Below are 12,281 nucleotides of genomic sequence, written 5' to 3' on the forward strand. Positions count from 1 at the left end.
TCCCCCTACCGTCCCCTGTCCCCCTACCCTCACATGTCCCCCTCCCTGTCCCCCTACAGTCCCCTGTCCCCCTCCCTCCCCTGTCCTCCTACCGTCCCCTGTCCCCCTACCCTCCCCTGTCCTCCTACCGTCCCCTGTCCCCCTACCGTCCCCTGTCCCCCTACCGTCCCCTGTCCCCCTACCCTCCCCTGTCCTTTCTACCCTCCCCATGTCCCCCCAACCCTCCCCTGTCCCCCTACCCTCCCTGTCCCCCCTCCCCTGTCCTCCTACCGTCCCCTGTCCCCCTACCCTCCCCTGTCCCCCTACCGTCCCCTGTCCCCCAACCCTCCCCTGTCCCCCTACCCTCCCCTGTCCCCCCTCCCCTGTCCCCCTACCCTCCCCTGTCCCCTCCCTGTCCCCCTCCCTGTCCCCCTACCCTCCCCCTGTCCCCCCTCCCCTGTCCCCCTTCCCCTGTCCCCCTACCTCCCCTGTCCCCCTCCCCCTACCCTCCCCTGTCCTCCTACCGTCCCCTGTTCCCCTACCCTCCCCTGTCCTCCTACCGTCCCCTGTCCCCCTACCCTCCCCTGTCCCCCTTCCCTGTATCCAAATCCATTGGATGTAGTGATCACAATATAGTAGTCATATCTAGGAAAACCAAAGTTCCAAAGGCTGGGCCTAATATAGTGTATAAGAGGTCATACAATACGTTTTGTAGTGATTCCTATGTTGTTGTAAATAATATTTACTGGTCCGTGGTGTGTAATGAGGAGCAAACAGACACTGCACTTGACACATTTATGAAATAGCTTATTCCAGTTACTAATAAGCACACACCCATTAAGAAAATGACTGTCCAAACGATTAAATCCCCATGGGTTGATGAGGAATTAAAAAATTGTATGGTTGAGAGAGATGAGGCAAAAGAGATGGAAAATAGGTCTGGCTGCACAACCGATTGGCAAACTTACTGTAAATTGAGAAATCATGTGACTAAACTGAATAGAAAGAAGAAACTACACTATGAAACAAAGATAAATGACATAAAGAATGATAGTAAAAAGCTTTGGAGCACCTTCAATGACATTTTGGGCAAAAAGGCAAACTCAGCTCCATCATTCATTGAATCAGATGGCTCATTCATCACAAAACCCACTGATATTGCCAACTACTTTAATGATTTTTTCATTGGCAAGATTAGCAAACTTGGGTATGACATGCCAGCAACAAACGCTGACACAGTTAGATTAGGAACTCATGCTGCCAAACATGCCCTCGTAAAACTGACTATCCTACCGATCCTTGACTTCGGCGATGTAATTTACAAAATAGCCTCCAACACTCTACTCAGCAAATTGGATGTAGTCTATCACAGTGCCATCCGTTTTGTCTCCAAAGCCCCATACACTACCCACCACTGTGACCTGTACGCTCTTGTTGGCTGGTCCTTACTACATGTTCGTCGTCAAACCCACTGGCTCCAGGCCATCTATAAATCACTGCTAGGCAAATCCCCGCCTTATCTTAGCTCATTGGTCACCATAGCAGCACCCACCCGTAGTCTGCGCTCCAGCAGGTATATCTCACTGGTCATTCCCAAAGCCAACACCTCCTTTGGCCGCCATTCCTTCCAGTTCTCTGCTGCCAATGACTGGAATGAATTGCAAAAATCTCTGAAGCTGGAGACTCTTATCTCCCTCAATAACTTTAAGCATCAGTTGTCAGAGCACCTTACCGATCACTGCACCTGTACACAGCCCATCTGAAATTAGCCCACCCAACTACCTCATCCCTATATTGTTATTTAATTTGCTCTTTTGCACCCCAGTATCTCTATTTGCACATAATCTCTTGCACATCTAGCATTCCAGTGTTAATACTATTGTAATTATTCTGCACTATAGCCTATTTATTGCCTTACCTCCATAACTTGCTACATTTGCACACACTGTATATATATTTTCTGTTGTATTTCTGACTTTATGTTTTTTACCCCATATGTAACTCTGTGTTGTTTTTATTGCACTACTTTGCTTTATCTTGGCCAGGTCGCAGTTGTAAATGAGAACCTGTTCTCAACTGGCTTACCTGGTTAAATAAAGGTGAAATAAATAAATAAATAAAGGAGCACTCTGTCTTTAGTTAGATTAGGAGCACTCTGTCTTTAGTTAGATTAGGAGCACTCTGTGTATAGTTAGATTAGGAGCACTCTGTCTTTAATTAGATTAGGAGCACTCTGTGTCTAGTTAGATTAGGAGCACTCTGTCTTTAGTTAGATTAGGAGCACTCTGTCTTTAGTCAGATTAGGAGCACTCTGTATTTAGTTAGATTAGGATCACTCTGTGTTTAGTTATATTAGGAGCACTCTGTGTTTAGTTAGATTAGGAGCACTCTGTCTTTAATTAGATTAGGAGCACTCTACATTTAGTTAGCTTATGAGCACTGTGTGTTTAGTTATATTAGGAGCACTCTGTCGTTAATTAGATTAGGAGCAGTCCATGTCTAGTTAGATTAGGAGCACTCTACATTTAGTTAGCTTATGAGCACTGTGTATTTAGTTAGATTAGGAGCACTCTGTATTTAGTTAGATTAGGAGCACTCTGTCTTTAGTTAGATTAGGAGCACTGTCTTTAGTTAGATTAGGAGCACTCTGTCTTTAGTTAGATTGGGAGCACTCTGTGTTTAGTTAGATTGGGAGCACTCTTTCTTTAGTTAGATTAGAAGCACTGTGTGTTTAGTTAGATCAGGAGCACTCTGTGTTTAGTTAGATTAGGAGCACTGTGTATTTAGTTAGATCAGGAGCACTGTATATTTAGTTAGATCAGGAGCACTCTGTGTTTAGTTAGATTAGGAGAACTCTGTATTTAGTTAGATCAGTAGCACTGTGTGTTTAGTTAGATCGGGAGCACTCTGTGTCTAGTTAGATCGGGAGCACTCTGTATTTAGTTAGATTGGGAGCACTCTGTATTTAGTTAGATTGGGAGCACTCTGAATTTAGTTAGATCAGGAGCACTCTGTATTTAGTTAGATTGGGAGCACTGTGTCTTTAGTTAGATTAGGAGCACTGTGTGTTTAGTTAGATCAGGAGCACTCTGTGTTTAGTTAGATTAGGAGCACTGTATATTTAGTTAGATCAGGAGCACTCTGTGTTTAGTTAGATTAGGAGCACTCTGTATTTAGTTAGATTAGGAGCACTCTGTATTTAGTTAGATCAGTAGCACTGTGTGTTTAGTTAGATCGGGAGCACTCTGTGTCTAGTTAGATCGGGAGCACTCTGTATTTAGTTAGATTGGGAGCACTCTGTATTTAGTTAGATTGGGAGCACTCTGTATTTAGTTAGATCAGGAGCACTCTGTATTTAGTTAGATTGCGAGCACCCTGTGTCTAGTTAGATTAGGAGCACTCTGTGTTTAGTTAGATTAGGAGCACTCTGTGTCTAGTTAGATTGGGAGCACCCTGTGTTTAGTTAGATTAGGAGCACTCTGTGTTTAGTTAGTTTGGGAGCACTCTGTGTTTAGTTATATCAGGAGCACTGTGTGTTTAGTTAGATTAGGAGCACTCTGTGTTTAGTTAGATCAGGAGCACTCTGTGTTTAGTTAGTTTGGGAGCACTCTGTGTTTAGTTAGATCAGGAGCACTCTGTGTTTAGTTATATCAGGAGCACTGTGTGTTTAGTTAGATTAGGAGCACTATGTGTTTAGTTAGATCAGGAGCACTCTGTGTTTAGTTAGTTTGGGAGCACTCTGTGTTTAGTTATATCAGGAGCACTCTGTGTTTAGTTAGATTGGGAGCACCCTGTGTTTAGTTATATCAGGAGCACTCTGTGTTTAGTTAGTTTGGGAGCAATGTGTGTTTAGTTATATCAGGAGCACTCTGTGTTTAGTTAGATTAGGAGCACTGTGTGTTTAGTTATATCAGGAGCACTCTGTGTTTAGTTATATCAGGAGCACTCTGTGTTTAGTTATATCAGGAGCACTCTGTGTTTAGTTAGATCGGGAGCACTCTGTGTCTAGTTAGATTAGGAGCACTCTGTGTTTAGTTAGTTTGGGAGCACTCTGTGTTTAGTTATATCAGGAGCACTGTGTGTTTAGTTAGATTAGGAGCACTCTGTGTTTAGTTAGATCAGGAGCACTCTGTGTTTAGTTAGTTTGGGAGCACTCTGTGTTTAGTTAGATCAGGAGCACTCTGTGTTTAGTTATATCAGGAGCACTGTGTGTTTAGTTAGATTAGGAGCACTCTGTGTTTAGTTAGATCAAGAGCACTCTGTGTTTAGTTAGTTTGGGAGCACTCTGTGTTTAGTTATATCAGGAGCACTCTGTGTTTAGTTAGATTGGGAGCACCCTGTGTTTAGTTATATCAGGAGCACTCTGTGTTTAGTTAGTTTGGGAGCACTGTGTGTTTAGTTATATCAGGAGCACTCTGTGTTTAGTTATATCAGGAGCACTCTGTGTTTAGTTATATTAGGAGCACTCTGTGTTTAGTTATATCAGGAGCACTCTGTGTTTAGTTATATCAGGAGCACTCTGTGTTTAGTTATATCAGGAGCACTCTGTGTTTAGTTATATCAGGAGCACTATGTGTTTAGTTATATCAGGAGCACTCTGTGTTTAGTTATATCAGGAGCACTCTGTGTTTAGTTAGATCAGGAGCACTCTGTGTTTAGTTATATCAGGAGCACTCTGTGTTTAGTTATATCAGGAGCACTCTGTGTTTAGTTATATCAGGAGCACTCTGTGTTTAGTTATATCAGGAGCACTCTGTGTTTAGTTATATCAGGAGCACTCCAGGAATGACTGAGAAGCAGTCAGAACAGTGTGAGAGGCAGAGCCACCGTATTATTTTCTCTTTATTCTGCTTCTTCATACTAACTCATGTTGTTACTCTGTTGCCAAAGGGCTTTACAATTATGTCATACGTCCCAAATGGCACCCTATTTTCTATATACTGCACTACTTTTGACCAAGGCCCATGGGGTAGTGCACTAAATAGGGAATAGGATGCCATTGAGGACACAGGGCTGGAAGTTAATGGCTACTCTAAATGCAGCAGATTTCCCACCAACTAACCCTCATTCTGAACATGTCTTCGATGTGTTCTTTAGAATAACTCCATTGTGTGGTGAAGTTCTGTAACATGAACAATGACTTCATACTGCTGAGATCTGTCCTTAATAAACACCATTCAGCAGTGGATTAAACACAGTGTACGTCCCATTTGGATTCTGTTACCCCTAGCCAAACACTGTTTAAACCACTCAGGAGGGCAATCAGGGCAGTTAACATGCCGACGCCTGTCAGTCCTGCTCACATCTCCCTTTAACATGACAACAAAGTCATAGAGAACACATTCCAAACAGAACATTAACACGGTCCAGAAATGTTCCTGTCTTCATGTACACCATCTGAAATCCATTTCCATTGTGAGCGCTGTAACGGCCGTTTCCTTATTTTCCTTGTCTGATTGTGATCCCAGTCTGAGGACCAGCTATACTGCTGTAACGTAAAACCGTTAGTCCCCTGGACTGAACCAGAGGATGATCTGGTAATATCCCAATATCACACTAAACCTTTAGTCCCCTGTACTGAACCAGAGGATGATCTGGTAATATCCCAATATCACACTAAACCTTTAGTCCCCTGTACTGAACCAGAGGATGATCTGGTAATATCCCAATATCACACTAAACCTTTAGTCCCCTGTACTGAACCAGAGGATGATCTGGTAATATCCCAACATCACACTAAACCTTTAGTCCCCTGTACTGAACCAGAGGATGATCTGGTAATATCCCAACATCACACTAAACCTTTAGTCCCCTGTACTGAACCAGAGGATGATCTGGTAATATCCCAATATCACACTAAACCTTTAGTCCCCTGTACTGAACCAGAGGATGATCTGGTAATATCCCAATATCACACTAAACCTTTAGTCCCCTGTACTGAACCAGAGGATGATCTGGTAATATCCCAATATCACACTAAACCTTTAGTCCCCTGTACTGAACCAGAGGATGATCTGGTAATATCCCAACATCACACTAAACCTTTAGTCCCCTGGACTGAACCAGAGGATGATCTGGTAATATCCCAATATCACACTAAACCTTTAGTCCCCTGTACTGAACCAGAGGATGATCTGGTAATATCCCAATATCACACTAAACCTTTAGTCCCCTGTACCGAACCAGAGGATGATCTGGTAATATTCCAATATCACACTAATGACATGCTCATTTTTTTATAATTTTTTTAGTCATTTAGCAGACGCTCTTATCCAGTGCGACTTACAGGAGCAATTAGGTTTAAGTGCCTTGCTCAAGGGCACATTGACAGATGTTTCACCTAGTCGGCTTGGGAATTAGAACCAGCGACCTTTCGTTTACTGGCACAACGCTCTTAACCACTAAGCTACCTGCCGCCAATATCACCATACAATACAAACAACACACGCACAACTAACATGGTGAGGATCATCCTTCACCGTTGGAGAAACAACAGACGTTTACAGATGGTTACAGTAACCGTGCCGACGGCAGTTTGAATTTTCTAGTTCTGGAGGTTAAAGGTCATTAGCTGTATGATGTCATTATAGAATGTTGAGGCAGGAGGACCTGAAGGAGACCAGGCAGGCTGTGCTAATCAGCCCTCGAGGGGAGCTGCTTCCCAAATGGCACCGTATCCTCCTCCCCATCATCTGTACCATCAGTATCAGTAACATACAGTAGCATTAGGCTCAGCGCCATGGAAACATCAGCCCATGTTAACGTTGGTGGGTTGCCTACTCAAACCAGGAAGTGACAAGCAGGGTCAGAGGTGTGGAGAACAGTGTCACCGCTTGACAGGACAGAGCATCTCAGTGCAACAGGGTGGTATTTCAGCACAGGGGTATTTCAGCTCAGTGGTAGTAATATTTCAGCCACTCACCGAACTCGTCACAGACACTGTCGTTGTCGATGAGGGTGGGGTGTTCAAAGGTGTCCCTGCAGTACAGGATGTGGGTGTGGTCTGTGAGTGAGGTCACGCCCCCCAGGGCCAGAACCACCTGTGAGGTGAGGAGGGAGGAGGGTCTCTCTCTCAGCCGGGCCAATAGGGAACGGTAGCGACAATACTGGGGGTAAGACAGCACCGACACACGCTTCTGGTCCCCGTCATCACCTAGAGGGACAGAGGAGAGACAGACAGACAGGGATTAACAACATGGATAAAGACAGACAGAAACCCAGTACAGAGTATATGTAGCAACAATACTGGGGGAAAGACAGCACCGACACACGCTTCTGGTCCCCGTCATCACTAGTCCTAGAGGGACAGAGGAGAGACATGTTATTTATCAGAGAGAGAGAGAAGTCCTTTAAGAACATGAAGACAGACAGAAACATGCTTCAGAAAGGAAACACCATGTATTGGTTTGACCATTTCTTAGAAAATATCACCAATACATTAGGTCTTGGTGATAGGCTCCGCTCCTTCAGGGTAGCTCACTGCCAGAGCACAGCGTCAATATATCACTACAGGCAGTGAGCACGGTATTCTGTACCAATCCCACTACAGGAAGGAGAACAGAACTAACAGGTGGAGGTGGGGAGCAAGAAAGAACATCCTAGCAGTAGCAGGAAGAGACAGCAGAGGATGTGTGAATCAGAACATCCTAGCAGTAGCAGGAAGAGACAGCAGAGGATGTGTGAATCAGAACATCCTAGCAGTAGCAGGAAGAGACAGCAGAGGATATGTGAATCAGAACATCCTAGCAGTAGCAGGAAGAGACAGCAGAGGATGTGTGAATCAGAACATCCTAGCAGTAGCAGGAAGAGACAGCAGAGGATGTGTGAATCAGAACATCCTAGCAGTAGCAGGAAGAGACAGCAGAGGATGTGTGAATCAGAACATCCTAGCAGTAGCAGGAAGAGACAGCAGAGGATGTGTGAATCAGAACATCCTAGCAGTAGCAGGAAGAGACAGCAGAGGATATGTGAATCAGAACATCCTAGCAGTAGCAGGAAGAGACAGCAGAGGATGTGTGAATCAGAACATCCTAGCAGTAGCAGGAAGAGACAGCAGAGGATGTGTGAATCAGAACATCCTAGCAGTAGCAGGAAGAGACGGCAGAGGATATGTGAATCAGAACATCCTAGCAGTAGCAGGAAGAGACGGCAGAGGATGTGTGAATCAGAACATCCTAGCAGTAGCAGGAAGAGACAGCAGAGGATGTGTGAATCAGAACATCCTAGCAGTAGCAGGAAGAGACAGCAGAGGATGTGTGAATCAGAACATCCTAGCAGTAGCAGGAAGAGACGGCAGAGGATGTGTGAATCAGAACATCCTAGCAGTAGCAGGAAAAGACGGCAGAGGATATGTGAATCAGAACATCCTAGCAGTAGCAGGAAGAGACGGCAGAGGATGTGTGAATCAGAACATCCTAGCAGTAGCAGGAAGAGACGGCAGAGGATGTGTGAATCAGAACATCCTAGCAGTAGCAGGAAGCGACAGCAGAGGATGTGTGAATCAGAACATCCTAGCAGTAGCAGGAAGAGACAGCAGAGGATGTGTGAATCAGAACATCCTAGCAGTAGCAGGAAGCGACAGCAGAGGATGTGTGAATCAGAACATCCTAGCAGTAGCAGGAAGCGACAGCAGAGGATGTGTGAATCAGAACATCCTAGCAGTAGCAGGAAGAGACAGCAGAGGATGTGTGAATCAGAACATCCTAGCAGTAGCAGGAAGAGACAGCAGAGGATGTGTGAATCAGAACATCCTAGCAGTAGCAGGAAGAGACGGCAGAGGATGTGTGAATCAGAACATCCTAGCAGTAGCAGGAAGAGACAGCAGAGGATATGTGAATCAGAACATCCTAGCAGTAGCAGGAAGAGACAGCAGAGGATGTGTGAATCAGAACATCCTAGCAGTAGCAGGAAGAGACAGCAGAGGATGTGTGAATCAGAACATCCTAGCAGTAGCAGGAAGAGACGGCAGAGGATGTGTGAATCAGAACATCCTAGCAGTAGCAGGAAGAGACAGCAGAGGATGTGTGAATCAGAACATCCTAGCAGTAGCAGGAAGAGACAGCAGAGGATGTGTGAATCAGAACATCCTAGCAGTAGCAGGAAGAGACAGCAGATGATGTGTGAATCAGAACATCCTAGCAGTAGCAGGAAGAGACAGCAGAGGATGTGTGAATCAGAACATCCTAGCAGTAGCAGGAAGAGACAGCAGAGGATGTGTGAATCAGAACATCCTAGCAGTAGCAGGAAGAGACAGCAGAGGATGTGTGAATCAGAACATCCTAGCAGTAGCAGGAAGAGACAGCAGAGGATATGTGAATCAGAACATCCTAGCAGTAGCAGGAAGAGACAGCAGAGGATGTGTGAATCAGAACATCCTAGCAGTAGCAGGAAGAGACAGCAGAGGATGTGTGAATCAGAACATCCTAGCAGTAGCAGGAAGAGAAAGCAGAGGATATGTGAATCAGAACATCCTAGCAGTAGCAGGAAGAGACGGCAGAGGATGTGTGAATCAGAACATCCTAGCAGTAGCAGGAAGAGACAGCAGAGGATGTGTGAATCAGAACATCCTAGCAGTAGCAGGAAGAGAAAGCAGAGGATATGTGAATCAGAACATCCTAGCAGTAGCAGGAAGAGACGGCAGAGGATGTGTGAATCAGAACATCCTAGCAGTAGCAGGAAGAGACAGCAGAGGATGTGTGAATCAGAACATCCTAGCAGTAGCAGGAAGCGACAGCAGAGGATGTGTGAGCAGAAGCGGTCAGCTTGACTAGACCGCCATATTAAGGTAGGAAGTATTGTTAACATCTGATTGGTGCAATCTCAGCTGACACAGACACTGGGGTTTCCCTTCTGAACCAGCTTCACTGTTTTATATACGGCTCTTCAGTCACTCCTGCTTTGATGAACCTGCACCACAATACAGACACCGTTTGAATGGGTTTATCCCTCCGTACTGCCGGACAACATTCCCACTGTTCCCCTCAGGCCGTGAAGCAGAGGCTGGAGCCTAGCTGAAACACTCCCACTGTTCCCCTCAGGCCGTGAAGCAGAGGCTGGAGCCTAGCTGAAACACTCACACTGTTCCCCTCAGGCCGTGAAGCAGAGGCTGGAGCCTAGCTGAAACACTCACACTGTTCACCTCAGGCCGTGAAGCAGAGGCTGGAGCCTAGCTGAAACACTCTGCAATGCCAATACAATGATCATGTATCTCTGTGTTACAGTCCAGATCTGTGGGATATGAGGTTTATATGAGGTTTTACTACAGAACCAAACTGCTGTTTTAACATGACACCTGTCAGTCAGGATGGCTCATATAAACTGATATAAAGTGTTGTGATATAAAGTGTTGTGATATAACTCCTCTCCTCTCCTCTCCTCTCCTCTCCTCTCCTCTCCTCTCCTCTCCTCTCCTCTCCTCTCCTCTCCTCTCCTCTCCTCTCCTCTCCTCTCCCTGTCAACCAGCCAGCCAGTCAGCCAGTCATCCAGCCAGTCAGTCAGTCAGTCAGTCAGTCAGGGAAACATAATCAGTATTTATCACTGTTCAGAACCTCCTGGCTGGTGATTATGATAATAGTCACACAATGAGCAGCACTTCCCTGTTCTGATGTTGATTTCTACCAAGTCCTTCCTCTATGATGCACCACATGTCTTCTAGAGACTGAGGGTATAACCATCCTGAGTTATGGAAGGCTGCTAATTATATGGTTCACTTCATGACTGCTGTAGGCTGGATACTGGAGACTGCACATTGATATGATACTGGTTATAACCTTGTATATAGTGTATCCCTGTACATTGATATGATACTGGTAATAACCTTGTATATAGTGTATCCCTGCACAATGATATGATACTGGTAATAACCTTGTATATAGTGTATCCCTGCACATTGATATGATACTGGTAATAACCTTGTATATAGTGTATCCCTGCACATTGATATGATACTGGGAGGGGAGGCAGGTAGCTTAGTGGTTAAGAGCGTTGTGCCAGTAACCGAAAGGTCGCTGGTTCTAATCCCCGAGCCGACTAGGTGAAAAGTCTGTCGATGTGCCCTTGAGCAAGGCACTTAACCCTAATTGCTCCTGTAAGACGCTCTGGATAAGAGCGTCTGCTAAATGACTTAAATGTAATACTGGTAATAACCTTGTATATAGCGTACATTCTCTGGTGTTTTATTTCTCGTGTTTTAAAATTTGACCTAGTATTGATTTCGTGCTTTTTAAGATCTATTCAGGATCTTCTAGATATTGATCACTGCGTTGTTGAGGAAGAGCTTGAAGCATTTAGCTGTTACTGTTTGATTGATTGATAATTACACTGAGCTCTGAAGAGCTATTGGGAGCTGGAGAATGTATTTATTTGCACCAAAGAAAACAAGTGATAGACAACCATACAGATAAAGGTGAGGTTGGAAACCCAAGTGCTTATATAAATACCACACCACAAATAAACTAAATACAATAAGTACAAAAAAAAAACAGATAACAAAACCTACTAATTATAAATGTATAAATGAATTCATCAGGTAATCAGGAAATAAATAAATATGTGTTTTGTTTAAATGTGTGTGTGCATGTGAGTGTGTGAGAGTTAGTCTACATGGAGGAGATTACTGAGTAGTTTGGTTCATCAGGCTGACCCCCAGTCTTTGGTTCATCAGGCTGATCCCCCAGTCTCCATGGAGGAGATTACTGAGTAGTTTGGTTCATCAGGCTGACCCCCAGTCTTCATGGAGGAGATTACTGAGTAGTTTGGTTCATCAGGCTGACCCCCCAGTCTTCATGGAGGAGATTACTGAGTAGTTTGGTTCATCAGGCTGACCCCCAGTCTTCATGGAGGAGATTACTGAGTAGTTTGGTTCATCAGGCTGACCCCCAGTCTTCATGGAGGAGATTACTGAGTAGTTTGGTTAATCAGGCTGACCCCCAGTCTATATGGAGGAGATTACTGAGTAGTTTGGTTCATCAGGCTGACCCCCAGTCTTCATGGAGGAGATTACTGAGTAGTTTGGTTCATCAGGCTGACCCCCAGTCTCCATGGAGGAGATTACTGAGTAGTTTGGTTCATCAGGCTGACCCCCAGTCTCCATGGAGGAGATTACTGAGTAGTTTGGTTCATCAGGCTGACCCCCAGTCTTCATGGAGGAGATTACTGAGTAGTTTGGTTCATCAGGCTGACCCCCAGTCTTCATGGAGGAGATTACTGAGTAGTTTGGTTCATCAGGCTGACCCCCCAGTCTTCATGGAGGAGATTACTGAGTAGTTTGGTTCATCAGGCTGACCCCCAGTCTTCATGGAGGA

General features: G+C 45.0%; 1 protein-coding gene across 1 annotated transcript in view; it reads right to left on the minus strand.

Annotated features, from left to right (window-relative positions):
- Positions 1-7,268, minus strand: part of LOC123488996 (AT-rich interactive domain-containing protein 5B-like) — a gene marked incomplete at its 3' end in the record, with an annotated part of 41,039 nt that extends 33,771 nt beyond the window's left edge. The window contains exons 1-2 of the mRNA XM_045219718.1: positions 7,247-7,268; positions 6,902-7,132 (exon numbers count right to left, since the gene is read on the minus strand). Of these exons, the coding sequence (XP_045075653.1) occupies positions 6,902-7,132; positions 7,247-7,268 (253 nt within the window). The remainder of the gene's footprint in view (positions 1-6,901; positions 7,133-7,246) is intronic.
- Positions 7,269-12,281: the final 5,013 nt, after the last annotated feature.

This window comes from Coregonus clupeaformis, unplaced genomic scaffold, assembly GCF_020615455.1.
Source record: "Coregonus clupeaformis isolate EN_2021a unplaced genomic scaffold, ASM2061545v1 scaf2661, whole genome shotgun sequence".
In the NCBI taxonomy this organism is placed as follows: Eukaryota; Metazoa; Chordata; class Actinopteri; order Salmoniformes; family Salmonidae; genus Coregonus; species Coregonus clupeaformis.